The sequence below is a fragment of the Triturus cristatus genome, chromosome 3_1 (genome assembly GCF_964204655.1).
Source record: "Triturus cristatus chromosome 3_1, aTriCri1.1, whole genome shotgun sequence".
Taxonomy (NCBI): Eukaryota; Metazoa; Chordata; class Amphibia; order Caudata; family Salamandridae; genus Triturus; species Triturus cristatus.
The window spans coordinates 144,705,409-144,727,008 of NC_140583.1; the positions used below are offsets into that span (position 1 = coordinate 144,705,409).

Sequence of the window (21,600 nt, forward strand, 5' to 3'; positions counted from 1 at the left end):
TTTAACTCGCCGGCCAGCTAAGCTGCACCCAGCCATCTTTTTCATCGGCCTGCTGAATTTCACCCTGGCACGCTGTGCGGGTCTTCCCAGTCACTTCTTCCTTCAATAACGGAGGGTGCCCTGGCGGGGGGAGGCGACGCGGACGGGCCTCCCCCACCTCCCCAGGTGGAGGCTCGCCAACCGCATCTTTCACACGTCAGCCAGCTGAGTTGCGCCCTGCCACTTCATTCGCCGTTCGGCTGAGCCGGCACCCCTGCACGCGACCGCCAGGCAACCACCCAGGTACAGGGTTCACCAAGACTACCGCTAGCACCCGACGCGGGGAGTGGGCCCCCGCAGCCAAGTAAGTAGGGGCCCACTCCGATGGTGATACCATACGAACTGCTGTTGTCGCTGCTACTGGAACCACTCCGGTGGCAATACCATCTGAACTGCCGCTGTAGCTGCTGTTGGCCCCTCTCCGATAGCCGTACCGAAGAGCTGCTGCTACTGCTGCCATTGAACTCCGGCGGTTGACCCCTCCGGTTCCAGGCCTGGCCCACCGTGAGACAATTCTGGACTCGAAAGCTTGTTTGCTAGGGCATGGGCCCCACCCTTGACAGAACGCTCCCCTCAGCCTTGCAGAATTGGTTGGAGTCATTTGACATTCGACTCCTGCGGACTTCCGGTAAGGACAAAACCACCGCCATTGCTCTTTTGCCCCCGGGCGGCAACCGCCTTGCCTCCGCTTGGTGCAGTGAGAAAGTAGAGCGTCGGCGGAAGAACCCGCCTGCTGCCCCGCCCTAAGAACGAACCATGGCATTGCTACAAGGTTGCAGTGACGCCATGCTGACGCAAAGTTGACGCTAACGAAAGTTCTCGAACTACCGAAAGGAATCCTGGTTCAACAGCTAATTCATGGAAAGATTTAGACTGTGCACTGACCCGACCCCGCCCCAAGATGGCGCTGATGTAGGAGTGGCCTACAACTCCTTGTGGCGTTCCAGTCACGTGACATTTGTGTTAAAAAAGAGAGAGATATATATATATATACGATGCTTACACACATGATGGTGGGGAAAAGGGGGGAACCGATTTTTATGTTAATCCAGTGTTGCTCATGTTGCTCGACGCCTCTCACACCGTGGCCGGTCTATGACGGCTGTAGGCCCGTACTTCCATACTGACATTGTTTTAAATAAAGGGCTTCTTAAAAAGGAATTACGAAATCAGTGTCATGACTAATCATCTGGGTTGTTGAAAGTTTTTTCTTTTAAATAAATGATTGTTACTCCTAAGCGAAAGCATACAGATAATACAGACACAATTTGCCTAAAAATCTTTTTGTTTAACGGAATTTGTACCCATCACGCCTGCCCTTTTTCCAAGAATTGTCAAATCAATAATGAACTATAACTTAAGGTATATGTCGCATGCAAGGTATGGTATCCTGCACCATAATACACGACCAATTGAGAAATACATGCACGACCAGGGAACGCGAATTTAGGAGATGAATGAACTAGAGCATCTTTGCCTCGAACTAAAGAATAATGGGTCCGTGGTATTACCCACCCCTGCGGCTAGCCTGGTACATGGTAAGTAGAACCTTTCGTGTCTGCGCGCGCTGGGGTATTTTGAATACTGCACCCCCCCTCCCCTCTTATTTCCCCTCTATAGGTCACGACGAAGTTCCGACTGAAGAGTGGAGTGGACATGGACCGCACCAAGTTCAATATCAGGGAAAACATAGACAAACGTTGTGAGATAGTGCGTAAAATTACGGACCACCATTGGGAACATGAAAAACTGTATGATATGATTGTGCGTGTGTACTACGATTATACGATATGAATGTGTATGCATTTCATGTTCGGATCACTTGAAGAGAGCGTCATTGTATGATTGAAGTGCGCGTCCACCGATCAAAGGGAGGAGAATAAAGGGTCAGACAACCCATAAAGATGAACTACAAAATACTGAAGGTACGCAGCATGCATAGGAATAGAGGACAGGAAAGGAGAGGTCCCCGTGCTCGACGCAGCCCTGAGTCTCCGTCTTGATGCATGTACTGTCACACCCTATCCGGCATTTGTGTGTACGTGATCACCGAATTTATGTCTTTTCCCCGCTTGTGTTTTCTTACATGGAACAGACCCATGCTACTCCATGTTGTGTGTGCACCAAGTGGCCTATTATCTTACCCATCTCTCTCTCTCTCTCGTTTTGTGTCGTATGTATGCCAAAATAGCCTACTTGATGCACACGTCTCTCTCTCTCTCTCTCTCTCTCTCTCTCTCTCTCTCTCTCTCTCTCTCTCTCTCTCTCTCTCTCTCTCTCTCTCTCTCTCTCTCTCTCCCCCTCCCTCGCAAAAGGCTCTCTCTTGCCCTCTTTTCTTCTTGAATAAATTAACGACATACACCCCTTTGGTAAGTGTATAATTGGCCTGAACACAGTGGTGCTCGAACAAATTGACAGAAACAAAAACGACCATACTTTACCACGTTACTACCTCTCCTTTTTACAAACATTAAGCCTAATCGGCTGAGAAGGAAAGGACAGGTAAGACGACTGATGTCTCCCAATCTGACCCTCAACACGGGGACTATATGTCAGTGGTTTTTGTTCTTAAAGGACACCATCTCCACCACCCAGAATTACCCCTGACCAATTAGCCCGAAATAGAATGTCTAAAGCACCCTGTTCTCCCAGAGATAACTCCAGCCCTATACTAGCCGTCTCAGAGTATCCCGAACGAAACAGCTGATGGCCCTGTTTTAAACTGATAAAGGGTCACCTACTGTATGAAAAGGATACTCATGAACGCATGACAGTAGCACCTCGCACTTACGGGTATTACCAAACCTTGTATTATAGGGCGCAGAAACCGACACCTAGAAGGCCAGACGATGGACAGGGACACCCACAGAACCCTGCACCACAGCAGTAATTAATAGATTAGTAACACGCACATTAACATCAGAGTTAATAGGCACCAATCATGTAGTAACAGATAAGAGCATTTCCGCAACTACTCAGTGGTTGGGAGAGAGAATGAAGTATGTAAATGTCTTCCCTGCCAAGATCTCTAAGACTTTCGTTTCTTATAACCTATTCAAGGATAACCTGCAGCCATCGGAAGAGAGGGGTCGGACGTGACGCACAGTCTGGCTGCGGATCATAAAGCATCTATGACATCGACCAAGGGGGAAGCGACGAAGCAACAAGGGTGTGAGACGAGACACCATTATCAGAACGATGAGCGCGAAGGGCTACATCGAGGCCCCTGCTCACTGACCAGCGTGCCTGAAGTCTCAACCCGTCGGGCCCGATTGATGGGCCCAGTGCTGAAAAGATTCTGCCCCCCCTCTGGTCCGCATTTTTGATCCGATCCCATGCCACCCCATTCTCTCTTCCTCTTTCATTTGGACTATGACTTTGACCTACTACCGAGGAACAAAAGGCCGGCACCCTGTCTCAAAAGTACCTGTGGTGAACTGTGTTAAGGAACAGGACTGTGATCAAAGAACAGTGAGTGGTCACACCCTGCCACGCGAAGAAATCGGATTTGAGCTGGACCTTAGTTCCACCGCCGGTGCTCAACAGTGCCAACGAAAGAAGAACAACAATGAGAGCTTACCAGTGATAGCTCTTTATAAAACAAGGACACTGGAAAGAAGAACCCATGTCAAAGTTGAAAATCCTCTCCCAACCACCTTATTATATTAACTATCTTCTTATCAAGTTTTCATGATGTTGCATCAATCACTTCCGACTATACACTGAGAAGTTAAGAAAATGTAACTTTGTATAGTAACATTCATACAACACCAGCCATGTACACGACTATACTGCAACTTTGAATGTACTTCCTCCTCGCCTACTTTATCAAACTGTATGAGACAATGTACAAATGTGTCAGATTACTCCAGCCTACCCTAACGACTCTGTATCTTTAAAATGTGTGACGAACATTGACGATACTGTAACTGAAAGGCTAACAAAGGTGAATATTGGCCGGACAAGCTGGCGAGATATGTTAAAAGGGAGGACTGTGGAAATTTAGCTTGCAAACTGAACATTATCTGCGCCATCTTGCCCCTCCCCAGCACCACGCACAGCGAACGCACGGCTGCCATTTTAGGCACCCCACTCATTGTCAATCGCCAGCGCGGTCCCCTTGGCGCTGCAAGCATCCCCCGCGCGCTGGCCACCCCCGCTCTCTCATACAGGCCATAAACCCTCTCCTTCTGCGCGACCCTGCTACGGAACCACTTCCGACCGACAACCCATACATGGTCATGCCTCTCCTTTGATAACCCCCTTCCTCTGCGCCCCATTGTCTGAACTGGTCCCAGGCCATCACCTAGCCCTGCGGATGCAGTTTATTGCCCCTACTGTAAGGGAAACACCCCACATCAAAGGGATTACAGTAGATCAAAGCCCCTACCCCCTGAGACCCGGCCGGTTGCACACACCCCCGGGAATTCCCTGCTGCGCGATAGCCATCTCCCACTGCGGGTAGGGTAGGGTGGGAACCTCTACTGTAACCATGTGTGGGATCAGATCTGAGCCGGGGGCTTCAGGGGATGTTCTTTCAGGCATCAAGGGAATCTCAAGAATATACTATGTATAATAAAGCAATAAACCAGTGTATAAGAGACCAGGTCTCAGAGATGCAGTTAGAGCACCTCGTGACGATACCTTGCTGTCTGATCTGATGTGTTCTGCTCCGACGGAATAAAACTTTGTTTCCTGCCTTCCAGTCTCCGGCGCCTGCCTCTTTTATTGGTAAATTATCGAGTGGTATGAGAGGCGAATACCGCCGGGCAAATACTTGAAAGGTTATCGACTGAAACTGCCGCTACCATTTAACACCTGTATAAAACATGCCATCTCCCAATATATATATATGTTGGTAAAAGAAGGCACCCGTGCATTTATACGATGATGTGTATCCGGGTCATTGAAGTAGGTTGGTAGTGACCCCTGACGGTAGGCAACCGTAATTTGTTGCGCAAACCGTATCGCATAATTCCTGCACTAGCATTACATATACAAAAAAATATACCCGATGTGCTGCGCCGTACTTGTCCCACATCTCGAGACTCTGTCCACAAATATGCACGCAAAGTATTTTCGAGCCTCTCTCATGTCAGTGGCCTTGTGCCACCTCCTGCTAGTACAACTATGAACTGCGAGTAAGCTTCATTAAAACGTATTTATTTGCACTGGCATAAATATACGACCAGACACGAACGACATCAACCAAGTAGGCATCATATTAGGTAGCTAGACCTGACCCGCTTCAAGATGGCGGCCGAGCCCTACGTATTAAGTATAGTAATCATTACATTACGACATCGTCCAAGACTGAGACATAAATAGAATGGAAAACTTCCTAACCGCACTTCCGAGGAATTGGCAAAATTCTGGTAAAAATAATTTGAAACAACTCATAAAATAGTAAGTGGTCACATAGAAGCCAACTGTATTATTTCCACTCCAAGATGGAACCGGCAATAACTTAGGCACTTAGAGTTAGATCACGTGTACCATTACGCTGGGCAGCACGCTACTCAGCCCCACAGGTTTTTGCAATTAGCAAATTTGTATCGCGCTGGCCTAACGTATAAAGAGGCAACAATATCAAAGGCAACCGTACCGGAGCCGGGTCACGTTAGGAACGCCGACGAGTGGATATACGCTACCACTGATAGGTAAGAGACCGTGCTGAGAGAATACATAGCTTTACTTGTTCTCACTTGACTCTATGTTCTAACAAGTTCAAATTGGACAAAGTACGGATGTAGTGATATCAGTAACATGGGTGAGATAACAAACATAGTTTAGTCAGAAGTTCTAATAGGAACGAGCGGGCCAAAAACCATTTATGGCTAGCACCAAGTAGAAAAACTATAACCAGAGATTATAGCGATAAACAAACAATAGTGGGATTTACCTGTAAAGTCATTCTAATAGGGTCTCTGAATAACGCGACTTATTCTCCCATCCCATACTGTCTATTAGAGCAGCCAACAAGAAGGGAACCGGTAATTCATACCCGGAACATCGAAAATGTGGTAACTTACGAGAAAACGAAATAAGAAATAAGAACACATTATGGAGAAAAGTTAACAGAAAAAGACCATCTAGGTAAATACACACTAATTGACCACGTTATTTGGTGTATAAATAGGATTGGAAATACTAACTATTCTCATTTTTTATTGTAGTAGGCAGACATACAAAGACCACTTGAGGGCTGATTACCAATGTGCTCGGTGAGACAAGTTCTGGAATAACGATCTTGCGACGATCTATTGATTCCGACTTTTTAAGATTGAGACCCGGACCGATTAAGGTATATATAGTGTACGCAAAACGTCATTTGAGATGTCATCAGTGATGTCATCAGTGATGTCACTGACCATTTCATGAATGATGTAATATGTGACATCATGAGCAGTGCATTGCGGGGGCGCGAGTTATAGTTAGCTCAACTAACTATAACAGGGCAATTTCTATGGTTTTCTATGAGTGAAATGTCCAACTAACTATAACATCCCTGAAACCTATGGTTTTTTCAGTGAATTTCAAAGGTTTTTCAAATGCTAATTTCTAACTATATAGTGCCTGAAACCTATGTTTTTTTCTGTGAAAAATAAATATATATATATTATATACAATTATATTCAGAAATATGTTTTGTTTATTTATTCTAGCACTATTTAGTTTTTTCTTAATTTAGGAGTGGGATTATTAAATGTGGCCCCTCGAAAGTCCAACCCTTTCCCTAGTGTTGCTTACATTGGAGTGGGAATAGTAAATTTGACTCCTCCAAAGTGCAATACTTCCCCTACTGTAACTCAGGTTGGAGTAGGATTAGTGAATTTGACCCCTCAAAATGTAATTTTGATTTTTATATTTTTAACATGTATTATTTTAATTTAATTTGTTTTAATATATATATTTTTTTTTTGGGGGGGGGGAGTAATTGTATTGTAATCAATTTTTCATACTTTTAATATCTGATGTTTGTAATTATTAATTAATATTTTTAATTGTGTATGTAATACTTTATAATTATATAAAATTGCATTTTTTTAAAGTATATATCTTTATTTTATGAAACTTATAAACATTTTTTTATATTATATGGATGTATTTATAAATGTAATACATTTTGTAATGCTAATATATATGTACTTTACATGCAAGGTATGTAAAGTCAGTATTTGTGTCCGTGATGTTTTTTTCGAGACATTCTGTATTCTGTTTTTGGAGGCGATGTACAGTGATACGGTCAAGCTAGACCTTGACTCGTCTCTATGTACCTAAAGTGACAGAGGCATGGTGAGGCCATCCTTCTGTTGCAGATCATATGCCTGGCTCTCTGGTTAATAGGGACACCGTTGGCATTTTCAGTTTTAAAGTGCCTGGTGTTTCCTGCGATTCCGCACACCTGAGATAAAGCCTAGCAGTGCATCTTCTGAATGAAGATGTGCTTTGGAATTGGATCTTTTAGTGCACAGAGAGCGGCTGTTCAGCACAAAGCTGCCATATTGTTCAATCTGTGTCAGACATCGGTTACTTGGGCACATCCTTATGTGCAACACACCAAATCTTTTAGTTAAACAAGCATGTGTAGTCACTATTCAAACTTTGTTACTATGGTAATAGTATTTTTTAAGTGTTAATCATTTCGATATTTGAAATTGTTTCTTTTTAAAGTGTTGGTTGCCAGGGACATTGATTGGATGACAGATGTGCATCATTCAAACAGTATTAATGCAAGAGCAGATCCAAGCTGAAAATATGCAGCTGAACCTCAATTTGATTTTCTAAAGCAAAATAATTTTTGGGCCTCCCAAGACGGAACATGGTTTGTAGTTCCTCCAGCTCTAGGTCGGTCCGTCTCCTCCAGTGTAATCTCTCTTTCATTAACTTAATTAACAAATATAGTCATGAAATGACCAACTACCCTCATCGAACTACATTTAACCAAGCATTGCTAATTCGTGACCCATCACAGTACAGTTATTAAAGGTAATGCAGTGGTTAGGGTGACGTGCGCAGAAGCATTTACAACTAATACAGAATGCACCCGTGAAATAGACATAATTATTTGAAATTTCAGCTCTGACTCTAGACACTATGTAACTGACCATTCCCTAATCACTGTATCCTCTTCACCTTGTAGACCTGCTATAGTGTAGTGAGGTAATGGATTGTACCTCACGGCACATTAAGTTTGCTGTTGTGTTATTTTCCGATAGACTGAACCGTCTAATAAATTATTTTTACGAGTTCTGTTTCTGATGGCAGTGAAAATGTGTGGTCGAAGCTGACCTTTGGATTTTTATATCGGCCTCTGGGGATAATTCAACTGTAGTTAGCATTATGTTGGGTGATATGGAAGAAAATGGGAAGGACTTTCCAAAGTCATCATGCCCTACCAGCTGGCCGAAGAGCTTCGCTCAGCTTGCGGCCCTTGTGTCCTGAGATGAAAAGTCCTCCCATGCACATGGTATTCCAGCTTGTGAAGAAGCCGCACCTCCTTCACTATGGTCAATGTGTCCAATGAGAAGAGAAGCTCTTCTATCTTCGCAGCTTTCTAGCTCATGATGAAGCCCCTCCTCCACTGTGGTCCAAGATCTTGGATCTCCTTGCAGCCTTGTTTCCAATGAGATGTGAAGCCCTTCCACCTATGCATTATCCTAGCTTGTGAAGAAGCACCTCTTTCATTGTGGTAAAAGAGCCTTGTTCTCCTTACATTCCATGTGTCCAATGAGAAGAGAAGCTCTTCCATGTATGCAGTGTTCTAGCTCATGATGAATCACCTCCTCCACTGTGGTCAGAGAGCCTCGATCTCTTTGAGGCCCTTGTTTCAAATGAGATGTGTAGCACTTCCACCTTTTATCTTTAGTCTCAATATCCTTGCCAACTGCTATTATTGAAAAAGTCGACGTCAATGTGAATAATGATTCATTTACGTCCAGAAATAAAATAGCATCTTTTTTTTTTTGTAAAAACATTTTTTATTGTTTTCTCAACAACACAACTCCCCAGGGCCCCCGAGGGTATCAACAGGTCACAAAAGAGTATCATATGAGTCCGACTTCACAATTATACAATGACATAAATACTCTTCCCTTGTGGGCCCCCCCTCCCCTCCCATCCCCCCCTTCCACCCTTGTCAGTGTGCCCCCTACCCCTAGTCTTCCGATGGTAAGCCCTACTCCCGTAACGTATTATTTGCAGGGGTGGTCTGTCCCAGTTCTACCAACTTAAGTGCGTTCCAGGAGCCCTCCCTGGCATGGGTCACCGTCCATCATCCCGAGCACCCTCCTAATCTCTCCGCGCTGGATCCCCAGTGTGTTCTGGCATCTCTCCCTCGTCTATGGCATCGCACAATAGTCCCTGGAGCTCAACCACCAATGCCTCCCACGCTCTGGCTGTTGCTAGTGTCTTTTCGTCGTCCGCTCTATGCGCTAATTGCAAACGAAGTGTACCCTCACTGCCTGCCCATTTTGCAAAATTCGCCCTCCACCTCAGAAAGCTAGGCCCCGCCCTTGACTTCCAATGCATGGTGAGCTCCCTCTTAGCCATAATCAACCCTAAAGCGCAAAACTTACTAGTAACCTTCGTGCGACGGGTATGGGGAAACCAAAGCAACAAACAGGCGCCCATCTCGGCGTCGATGGTACGATCTGTCACTTGATTCAGGCAGTCTATGACGTCTTCCCAATAGCTGCCCAGCGATGTGCAAGACCAAAACATGTGGCGAAAGTCAGCCCCGTCCACCCCACACCGTGGGCACTGTGCTAGGACGCCCCCAAAGTACTGCAGTATCTTGACGGGCGTCAAGTATGCCCTGTGTAGCGTGAAGAATTGCACCAGTTGAAACCAGGCGTTACGCGTGCCCTTCCAGGCCCGCCGCACCAGCTAGGCCATGTCAATTCGGGGATGGGCCTCCCAAGGTCAGCTTCCCATTTATCTTTCAGCGCCACTAGTGGCTGCAAACGTTCTGTCGACAGCTGTCGGTACAAGCAGGTGATAGCTTTGACCGTACCCGCTGCCATGACTACGTATTGGCAGCCCGCGGCGACCGGTGGTTCCGATAGCCCCGCATTCCATTGCTTTTGGAGGCCCGCCACAAGAGCGGCATGAAGCAAATAATCCCCCCTCTGGATCCCATAGGCGTCCTGCAGCTCCTGGAAGGGCAGCAGCACCCCCTCCTTGTATAGATCACCCACCATTTGGATGCCGAGGTCTTCCCAGATGGCTAACCCCGACCAATCACCCCCGTGCGGCAGAGCCATGCACATACCTAGGGGAATCTCTGGGGCATAAGGGCGGATAATATCAGCCTTCCTTTGGCAGCGATTCCAACACAGCCGGAGCGTGCGTTCCTCCAGAGTGAGCCGGGCTAAATCCATCCGCTGCTGGAGAACTATAAAGGAGATCACATGGCGAGGGATTAATCTGCCCTGCGGGCCCTCTGGGCCTCTAAACTCCCTGGCCACCGCCTGCGTAAGCCATTGTAGTTGGGCTGCCAAATAATACCATTCAAAGTCAGGGACCGCCAGGCCTTCCTCTGCTCTAGGCCGCCACAGCGTGGTCAGTGCCACCCGTCGTCTGCCCGAGCCCCAGATAAAGGCCGTGGACAGTGCCCAAAGCCTCCCAAAGAACGACGCCGTTATCCATTTGGGCAGTGTGCGAAAAAAATACAGGAGGTGCGGCAGCGCCACCATCTTCAGCAGCGCTACCCGTCCAGCGCTCGAGAGTGGGAGCGTGCTCCAGAAATTGATACTACCGATCAAACCCCTGATTGCCCTGCCCACGTTCCCCTCTAACAGATCGGGTTGGAAATGATAGATGTTAACCCCCAAGTAACGCAAGCAGAGATCTTCCCAGCGTATCACTCCCAGTGATTGGGGGGCCTGTCTATTAGGTGACAGGGGGAACAAGCATGTCTTGCCCCAATTCACTTTCAGCCCCGAGAGATGGCCAAAGTCATGCAGCAAGGTGGTCGCTCCTTTCAATGCGCCCTCTGTGTCCGCCAGGAACATCAGTAAATCGTCCGCATAAAGGGATATGTAATGAGTCTCTCCCCTTAACCACACCCCAGTATACGAGCGTCCTAGCCGGGCGTGAGAGGCCAGCGGCTCGATGGCCAAGGCAAACAATAATGGGGATAACAAGCAGCCTTGTCTGGTCCCCTGTCGCACCTGATAGGGAGCTGAGATGGTGACTCCCGTCTTCACGCGGGCAGTAGAGTCGGTATAGAGCAAAGTAGTCCAGCGCACAAAGCCATCCCCCAAGCCGAATTCCTGCAGCACGCGAAGAGGTACGGCCATTCCACGCTATCAAAGGCCTTCTCTGTGTCAATAGAAAGTGTTAGCGCCTCGGGGTAATCTGCCCGGTCCGCTTCCATTACCCGCAGCAAACGCCGAACAGAGGTGGCTGTGCTACGTTTAGGAATTAAGACCGCCTGGTTTGAGTGTACTAAAGTAGTCATATGGGTCAACAGGCGTGTAGCTAATACTTTACTCAAAATCTTGTAATCCACCGTCAGCATGGAAAGCGGACGATACGCTGTTCGGGCGCTAGCATCACCTCCTGTTTTCAGCAGGGGTACAACAATCGCCTCCCGCGCGGAGGGGGGCAAACGCCCCATCCCCCAGGCTTCCCTATACAGGGCCTGCAGCCGCAGGGCCAATGACTCCACGTATGCCGCGTAAAACTCGACAGGTAGCCCATCTGATCCTGGGGTTTTCCCACGAGCCATATGTTTAATCGCGGCCCGGATCTCGCCCAGCGTTATATCACCTCCCAGCTCTTTCTCCCACCCTGGGTCTAATCGTGGCAGCTGAGCCGCTGATAAAAACTCCTCTAGTTCCCCTAAATAAAATAGCATCTTTATTGACAAATTTACCCGTTGGGACCTCCGCATCAACCCAGACTTAGAAATACGTAGGCAAGTCCTGAAACCCAGGCCCAAGGTCACTGATTGACAGATCACAGGTGGGTTAACACGCAGCCAGCAGACAGACGTACAAACAGGAAATCCCAGATCAAACTCACAGAGGCGCAGCGACACCTCAATTGTCCAGGGAGAATGGCCCCAGTAAAAGCGCACATGAGCAGAGGGGTGCGCGTGTTCCCAAAACACCAAAGTCAGATGCCTAATAAAGTTAGGAACACTCAGCCTATCAGGACAGCACATGCAGAGACCTTGAGGTTCCCATGCCAGACATCTAGACATTATCTACTGACCACTGATTGTCCACGCAAGGTCGAGTCCCACCTGGATCCTTCACCTAAGCATTAATTTATGGCTCCAAAGAAAGCGGTCCGCATTCCTTTCCCAAAAAGGACTGGCCAACCCATCGTATTACACCCAATGAACTGTATAAAAGTCTATGTTAGACCAATTGTAAATTAAGACAGTCCTCAGATCCAATGCCTGTAACTGTTCTCCTGCCCTTAATGTTTAATTAATCGAACTGTTCCTGTTTTGGCAAACGTCTCTGGTCTTTTCAAGGTATTTCATGTTCAAGCAACACACCTATGTGTTCAAGGAGAAAACAAGCCATCTCATACATTTGATTCTTTTCCTTTGCTGTTCATTCTTTGCACGTTAGGTACAGTGATAAGCTCAAGAACAACTCTCTTGTTCATAAGGCAGTGAGTGGAAATAGAGCTGTGTAACCTGGGGAGTGTGTGTACTCTCTCCTGTAAACATGGTGAAACAAGCAATTGGCTCATATAATTTACTTTGAAGTCCCTAGTACAGTGATACTACATGTCTCCGGGGCATGTAAATTAAATGCTACTAGTGGGCCTGCAACACACATTGTGCCACCCAATTAAGTAGCTCTATAGACATGCCTCAGGCTTGCCATTGCAGCCTGTGTGTGCATTATAAACTGCCATCTGCATTTTGCCAGGCCTAAACCATCCTTTTTAATATATATGTCACCCCAAGAGTAGGTCCTAACCTGCCCATAGAGTAGGGTGCAGTGCATTTCAAAAGTTGGATACATACTTTTAACTTTTGCATGTCCTGGTAGTAAGAACCCTTTACATTAGTTTTTTACCATTGAAAGGCCTGCCTCTCCCATAGAGAACATTGGGTTAACGTATTACATTTAATAAGTGACAACTTTCAATTCGGAGCAGGTTGGAATGTCGAGTTTGGTATCTAAGGAATTATCATTTAAATTGTTTTATGGTAAAGTCATATTTTATGTCACAATTTTGAAAACGCCACTTTTGGAAAGTTGGTATGTTTATGTCCTAACCATTCAGTGCCTGCTGCCTGTATCCTCGGTCCCATCACTAGATGTAGCCGGCAGTTGAACTATCTGTATTGCTTCCAGACAGTGAGACAAAGGAGAAATAGGTGTTGGCATGATGGGCCATCTCTGACTTGATGAGGGGGAGGAGCTGTCACCTACTGCACTTGCATATCACAGAGGCTCTGCCTGAGCACACTCAGAAAGGGCTTGACACTTGTCTTTTGTAGCCCCAGACAAGCTGGGGCCAGGGCATGGAGGCAGGAAATTCCAATCTCGTCTGGGGTGGAAACCTCCAGAACCTTCTCCTATTTCAAAGTGGGGATCAGGTATAAATAATGGACCATCAGACCCAACTCTTTAGTACACATCTGTACATGTAGAGGACTCAGAAGGACTGGTGTGGTGCTGTGCAAAAAGGACTGCTATTCTTTTGCCATGCTGCCTGAGTGAAAAGACTAGAACTGCTTCTTGATTCTGTGACCACCAGAGTGACTCCAAGTGGTAGCTGACTGGCCTTCTGATTAGAGCCTCAGGGACAAAAAAGGCTCCACCACCTTGAAACCAGCACCTGAACTCTGTCTGCTGTGATGCTTGCCCCAAAGTGGTGCCACCCTAGTCATGCACCCTTAGAAGTGGGACTGAAGGTGCTCTACCAGCCTAACTGTGTTCCTGCAAGCAGAACAGATGCAGCGTGGTGCAGGTCTTCGTAGCCGCATTTTAACTGCTGCAGCCCAACGCATCCCTGATGCCGGTCCTCACATCGTGACCCGCATTCTCCTCGGGACTGCGCTGCATGATGCATCATCAACAGAAGCCTGCTTTTCGCAAGCCCCTTGTCGACAGTTTCCTCGGCAACGATGCAGAACTTCACAGTGCAGCCCCCCCCACCCAGCTTCCTCAAAACCACTTGTGCACAACGCATCTTCAACGTGCAAGCTAGGAAGTAAGGTACTTTGTTCAGCAAGTCTAACTTGGACCCGCACCCCATTGTGGTCAGTCTCAGCTTGTGACTTTGTCCCAGTCCGGCGTGACTAGATAATCACATTTGGGTCTTTGTGTTTCTAGGCACTTTCTTGACTTAAATCTTTACAATTGTATAAATTTAGTTATACAGATTAGATTTTTGTCATATTGATCTCAAAAACATTATTCAATATAACTTCATTTTTCTAAATTGGTATGATATCTTTATTGTGTTGTGTTTTCACTTCATTACTGTTTGAAGTTCTGCATACATACCTTAAACATTGCCTCTAAGTTAAGCTAGGCTGCTTTGTGCAAAGCCCAGGTTAATTTGGGGTTTTCTTTTGACTTCACCCTTACAGAAATTGTGGCTGCTGGTTGAGTAGGGCTTCACCCCCACTTTTGACTTCACCCTTACAGAAATTGTGGCTGCTGGTTGAGTAGGGCTTCACCCCCATTGAGCAATGCTAAATGCTGACCATTATAGATGATAGCAGACAGTGGGTGTGTGCAAAATTTCACATTTATTTTCTTTATGAAAAGTATGCAAAGTTCTGTTGGACTTGCACATCTTATAGAAAACTTTCACAAGCATTTTCCATGATTGTAGCTTGACATAACTTTGCTTCAATAGTATTGTTTTCCATTCTGTCCAGGAAAAAGTAAGCAATGAATATTATACTGCCTTGCTTACAAAATGTTCAGTACATTTTGGTAATTTTCACTGTACTGTAAAACTCATCTCAGTGTATGCAAAAGAAAATTGGAAACATTGTCAAAAACAGTGATGAGAAAGCATGTGAAAATCTGATTGCTTCACTTAAAAAACAATGTACGTCCCTGGACTGCACAGTCCCTTATCAGAATTGTTATTATTATCTGTCAAAGATGGATCACTTGCTCAAGAGGTAGGAGCAGGTCACACTGACCGTGGTATTTGCTTGTATCTCACAGGTTAAATAAGCTGGAAAATGTGATTTCTTTGGTCAAAGGAAGAATTGAAGAAGTTGATTTGCCAGTAGAAAAAGTAGATGTGATCATCTCCGAATGGATGGTAAGTTATATATTTTTTGTTCTTTTTTCCTCGTTTATTGTGTTAGCCTCACGTATCAAGCTTGATGTGTAGAGAAATTTAGAATTTGTCATGCCAGCCGTGGCTTTGTAGTGTCTGGCATCTAAATCTATAGCCAAAGTGAGGCATAAAAAATGCATTGCCAATAGCCAGTGGCTCTATTTTTGTTGAAGGTGCCTGCAATTTCTGAAAAATCCTTTTAAATCACTTCTGAGCAGAAGACGTGAAGAAATTCGTAGTGGGTTACCATGTACCCTGTTTAGTAAATTGTAGTAAATATTGGAAATACTGTAGTTGTAAATCACCAATCTTTATGATAATGTCTCAGGGATTAGTTTTTTTCTTGATAGTTCGATAGGGCCTGAAAATATTTCTAAGTGGCTTTGACAGAGCTAGTCGTTTTTAGGTCTCACTTAGGCAACGCTGGTGCTTTCTCTTCAAGACATGCTGCATCTAGGATATGAGCTTGAAAAAACACCCTTCCTTTTCACTGCTTCCTGTTGCTGTCCTTTAGAAATGCTGGCTTTTCATTGAATAATACACTTAGTAGTCCCTCCTTTTGTAATTTTGTATCCTCCCATGAGGACTGCCCCTCTCATATGTATTCTTACTGTTCAGGTTATTTATACTTTGAGAGAAATCTTTTTTTTGGGCTGCGTCTTTGCTCCTTAAGTGTTCTGTTCACCTGGGCAATGAAACTTCAGTCGCTTCATTTGCTTGTGGTCAGTTGTTGCATTTTTTAAAATTTTATTTTACAGAGTATTATATTGGGCCAACTTGACCCGAATCGGTTATCAGAGCACTTTAAATAGCACCAGTGAATTACATGAGGACACATTCATTTTTTTTGTTAGGCACAGGGAGATTAAGTGATTTGCCCAGAATCACAGGAAGTTCAGCGTCATTGCCGAGACTCGAACCCAGCTCCCCAAATCGACCGCCCTAGCCGTTAGTTTCATTTGCTTGTTGTCTCGCGGGACACCTATTTAAGGCGTTCCTTCTCTTCTGGTTACCAGACAAGGTATTACTCTAGCTGCGCTTGCGCTGCTGTGTTCGCTGTGATTTTTAACTTCCCTGTTTTGTATTTGCTTTATCTTATTTTTATTATCCCTGGTTTTAGTCTGGATTAGGTAGTGGTCTCCCCCCCCCCCCCCTCTTACCGCATTTAAAACATTTCAAGCACCGCCGTTTGGTGGGTCCGGGTCACGGGAGGGTCCATAGTTTTGTTTTGGGCGCCATCTTTGGTTGTGCTGATGTTGCTTTATCCCGGCAGGCGCCATTGCGAGCGTCCATGCGTCTGGACAACCTCGCGGGACACCTATTTAAAGTCGCTCCCCCCGCGCAGCAGGATCGCGCAGTGGGGCGCCGTCGCTTAGCCGGAGTCGTGCCTGAGTCCTGCCCGTCTGCGCCCGTCCGCGCCGAGGACGCTTGGGGCGCTAGGGGTTTGTCTCGGGCACCCGGGTTGTGAGCGTCGGAATGATTACCTATACCAGCATCTTTCTACGGTCTATCGGATATTCCCTTCCGAAGTGCGATCAGGCCCAGATACATCCGCTAAGCGGCCCTTATCGGTGTGCCTGTAAGAGATGGGCACTTGGCTCTCCTGCCCGCATCTGCAAGGGGACCCCCCTTGTGGCTTCCCAAGGCAATGCTTCGACGCCGATACTTCGTATATTAAACCTAAATGTTAGGTCTTTGGTCCAACATCATTTAGCCGTTTCTGACCTCATACAGGAGGAGTCCCCTGACATATTTGCGATTACGGAAACGTGGCTGCAGGAACACGATACTGCCATTATTAACTTGGCCTTCCCCCCGGAATATTCCGTTTTCACTCTTAATCGGATATCTAGAGGAGGGGGTATCGCCCTTGCTGTCAAATCTAGTTACCCCTGTAGTTGGAAGGTCTTAAACATCGTTGGATGTGAAAGTGCCTCTTTTAATATCGCGATCAGCCCCCAGTTTTCTATCTCGGGGATGGTGGTTTATCGGCCCCCAGGCAGTGACGTGGCATTTAGAGAAGCTTTCCCTGATGCTGTCAGCTCTTTGTCTATTGGCTGTGCTAATTTCTCCATCTTAGGAGACCTTAATCTCCACTTTGAGAACAGGAGTATGCCAGCTGTTAATAATATCTTAGCTGACCTTGAGGCCCTCCAATTGGATCAAAAGGTAGCTCAACCCACTCACGTGGGAGGGCATACGCTTGATCCTTTTTTTACTAATCTTCCGGAAGCTACCATCTCTTCTATAACACCTGTGGGGTGGTCGCATCATTTTTTAGTGGCCATTCGAGCTCCGCTGCCTGTCACTCCCTTTATCCCTCCTCCAAGACCAATTTTTAGAAGGCACTGGAATAAACTCAGATTAGAGGACCTCCATGAGGTTTTGGCTGCAGATCCGCTGGGACCCTTGGATAGTGTGGAACTGGGTTATGACCAGTTTTGCAAATGGATTACTAGGGCGCTTGATTTTTTGATCCCTATTATGGCAAGTAAATCTCGCGCTAGAGAATCGAGCCCTTGGTACGATAGCGCCCTCCGGGCGTTAAAGGGCACTTGTAGGCGGGCTGAGAGAGAGTGGCGGAAACACTACGACGCGGCTAAGAAAACGCTGTATCTAATCTCCGTCAAGGCGTACCATTGTGCCATTTGTAGAGCCCGCGCGGCGTTCTACTCGGAAGAATTCCGCAACAGCTCTAAATCATCAAAATCAATATTTAAGGCCCTTAAAGATCTCTTGGCCAAAATAACTTCTTCCCCGGTACTGGCCTCTACCATTCATTGTGAGGCTTTGGCATCCTTCTTCTTGGAGAAGGTGCAAGCCATTTACCGGACGTTTTCTTCTGCGGCCCCATCATTGGGACCTCTGGTGACGATCTTGTGCCGCCCCATTATGGAGTCCTTTCCTCTGCTTTCTTCTGAGGAATTTGATAGGGTGACCCTAAAAATTAAGTCTGGCTCACCTTTGGATCCATTAAAGCCTGTCTTTTTTAGAGATCAGTCCTTTGTAGGACGCCCCATATTGCGATCTCTCATTAATGCCTCACTGGTGACGTGCATGGTCCCAGCTAGCTGGAAGCGGGCAGTGGTCTCTCCTATCTTGAAGAAGCCTTCATTGGATCCTTCGAAACCGGAGAATTACCGGCCTATTTCCCTACTTCCTTGGCCGGCAAAAGTTATGGAGGCCCATGTGAATCAGGCTCTCTCTTATTATCTCATCCGAGCTAATATCTTGGATGACACCCAGCATGGGTTTCGTGCTGGGCATAGTACGGAGACAGCTCTTCTCGCTATGGTTGAGCATCTACGTGGGATGTTGGATGTGGGACAGACGGCGGCGCTAATACTATTAGATCTAAGCGCCGCCTTTGATACTGTCTCACACCCCATCCTTTTACGTCGCCTGGAGGAGATGGGCATCGGTGGTGCCGCCTTACAGTGGTTCCGCTCCTTCCTTGGCCACCGTTCCTTCTGCGTTGCCATACCTCCTCATCAGTCCAAATTCCATCTCCTGGGCCTGGGGGTGCCTCAGGGATCCTCGCTGAGTCCCACGCTTTTTAATCTTTATGTGAGGCCGCTGGCTGATGTTGTCAAGCAGTGGGGCATGACGATGGTCTCTTATGCTGATGACACTCAGCTGGCGGTCACTATCAGCGGGGATGCTGAATGCGATGCCCCCAGGTTCCAGAATGGACTGAGAGCGGTGGCGAGCTGGATGAATGTTAATTGTCTCCAGCTAAACGCGAAGAAGACCGAGGTTATGGTTGTCGGGAAGGGGCGAGAGCTGTGGGGAGACAGATGGTGGCCACCGGAGCTTGGGCCGGTTCCAACTCCGGTTACGGAGTTGAGAAACTTGGGAGTGTGGCTGGAGCCCGCTCTCAGTTTTGTGGGGCACTCCAAGAAAACTGCAGCCTGCTGTTTTGGGGTACTTCGAGGTCTAAGATCTGTCCTGAAGTTTTTTGATCCCCCCACGAGGCAGCTGGTGGTGCAGGCAACTGTAATCTCTTGCTTAGACTATGCCAGTTCCCTCTTGATAGGGGTAAATCTGGCAGAAATCAACCGCCTCCAACGCGTCCAAAACGCAGCAGCTAGAGCCATAGTTGGCCTGCCTAGGTCCTGCTCTGTCTCCAGAACTCTCCGGTCTCTACACTGGCTGCCGGTGAAAACTAGAACTAATTTTAAAGTTTTATGCCTGGCCTTTAAGATCCTGAAGGGTCTAGCTCCTCGGATCCTCTGGAATCTTCTGTCTTTTTATGTACCTTCTCGCTCTCTGAGATCGACGGACCAAGCGCTTGCGGTGGCCCCGAGATTCAAGTTGAGTCGCATGGGAGGTCGGTCTTTTCGGGTGAAAGCAGCTAGTCTGTGGAATTCTCTTCCGTTGGAGACTCGCCTTTTGGATGACCTCTTCTTATTTCGCAAAGCTTTAAAGACTGTGCTATTTTAACTGCTCCCCCTCTGTGCTCTCTGTTTGTAACTCCCTCTGTTCTGTTAGGTGCGGCTATGTTTATCTTGTCATGCGCCAGGACGCCCCTTAGCTGGGGCAGCTGTGCACACTACAAATGCCCCTAAGATAACATAACATAACATAACATAACATAACGTCTGTCCATTAATTTCCCCCTGCATCCCCCTCACCCCTCCCACAACACTGCTCTAGGCCCCCACCACCCCTTCCGAGGCCACTGTTGTTTTGCTCATTACACTACTTGCCCGCCCCAGAGCATTGAATTCTTATGTTGCTTTACATTTCTAGCTTTTATTTCTATCAGGTTGACACCAGACTTGAACAGGAATCCCCAGCTCCCCAGTTGACAGCTTGTACAGCTGTGCCATATCCTTTCCTTGGCCATGTTGCAGGGTGCAGTACCATATGTGGCCAACAAAGGTCCCACCGTACACCTAGTGGTACTGAACCCTCACAACAGTGCTTGTTAAATCTGCCAGAAGCCAGAAATTAAAAAACGCTTTTTGATTGGATTCTCTCCTGGCAGGTTCCAAAATCTGGACGTCATTTGCACTTCAGAAAGGCTTTGCATCATCATTGCCTGACCTCATTGCCATTGCCACCATTGCCTTCTCGTGGCACTGCGGAGGCGGTATCTGCACGGTGGCCCTTTTAAGCATTTAAGCACATGAGCTGTTCCAGCGTCTCACGAGCCCAGCACCCTAAGAGCTGTGTCAGGCTTGGGCCAACCCCCCTTCATCAGCGCCTTCTAGCGACCAGGGTTTGTGCCCGCAGATCGCAGGTCTCCGCCGGATCTCCGGTGTGCTCATCAAGGCATGGATTGCAGAATCCATGGCGCCACCTTTGGTCATAGGTCTGAGGTCCAGTGTCTGCAGCCTGCACCTCACAAGTAGACGTGCTCTGAAGTTTGAACAGATTAATTCCTGAGCTCAAGGTGCTCGCAGTGTGAGGGCATTTACAATGGTGTGTTGTGGGATCTGGAGAAGAAACGGGCCCTGCTCTCCTAAGAATTTCATTTCCCGTGTGGGCATTCTGAACAACCGGTTATTTTCCTAGATTATTATAATATATATACAGCAACAACAGGGCTCCTAATTATTGCGCGTTTGTTCATTCTTAGTGTTTCCCCTCTGCGCACCATAACAAGGTGATAAAGGTTCTTCAGAAATCGCCAGGAATATATTGCACTTTCTGAATAAATATGAGCTGTATATTGCTTTTCCACATACACTGCCTTCATGAGATTGCACAGCATGGCCGCGCACAGCGCCGCTTTCACTTTGTGGAATTTCCTCCATAGCAGACCCCTCCCACCTCCTGGCACAGCATGGCCGCGCGCCTTTATTTATTTATTAATAGACAGCTTTTACTAAGATCTACATGTAAATAGCTTTACTTTGCAGTGCTTCTTTCCTGACGCACACTGAACAGATCATCAGTGCAAGCTTCTCATGTATAGATCAGCTTACATAAACAGTGCAAGCTTCCCTTACATGCACAGGGCCACTACAGCAATCAACAGTGCTCGCCTTCAGTGTGGAGTTATCTGAACGCCAGTCTTCACTGGTGTAAGGATTATGGTTTATTTCAGGATATGCTTGGCCAGACGGGGCGATGTTTGCTAACTGAAATTTTACTATAAAAATATTGAATCAAAGCATTGTCAGAAAGTAGACCTGCTGGAAAGAAGCATGAAACAGGCCTATTGAAGTTCGCCTTTCTTTGTTTCTTCTTTTCTCGGCGTTCCTCCTCTGGCATGCATCTTCTGTGGTTGTTCATTATTGCAGATCACAAGGTAACGTATACCACATTTTG

The 21,600-nt window shown here is 46.8% G+C and overlaps 1 protein-coding gene across 1 annotated transcript in view; it reads left to right on the forward strand.

Moving 5' to 3' along the window:
* The window catches only part of PRMT3 (protein arginine methyltransferase 3), an 881,955-nt gene that overhangs the window by 264,207 nt on the left and 596,148 nt on the right, over positions 1-21,600 (forward strand). The window contains exon 10 of the mRNA XM_085643603.1: positions 15,204-15,303. Coding sequence (XP_085499729.1) covers positions 15,204-15,303 — 100 coding nt within the window. The remainder of the gene's footprint in view (positions 1-15,203; positions 15,304-21,600) is intronic.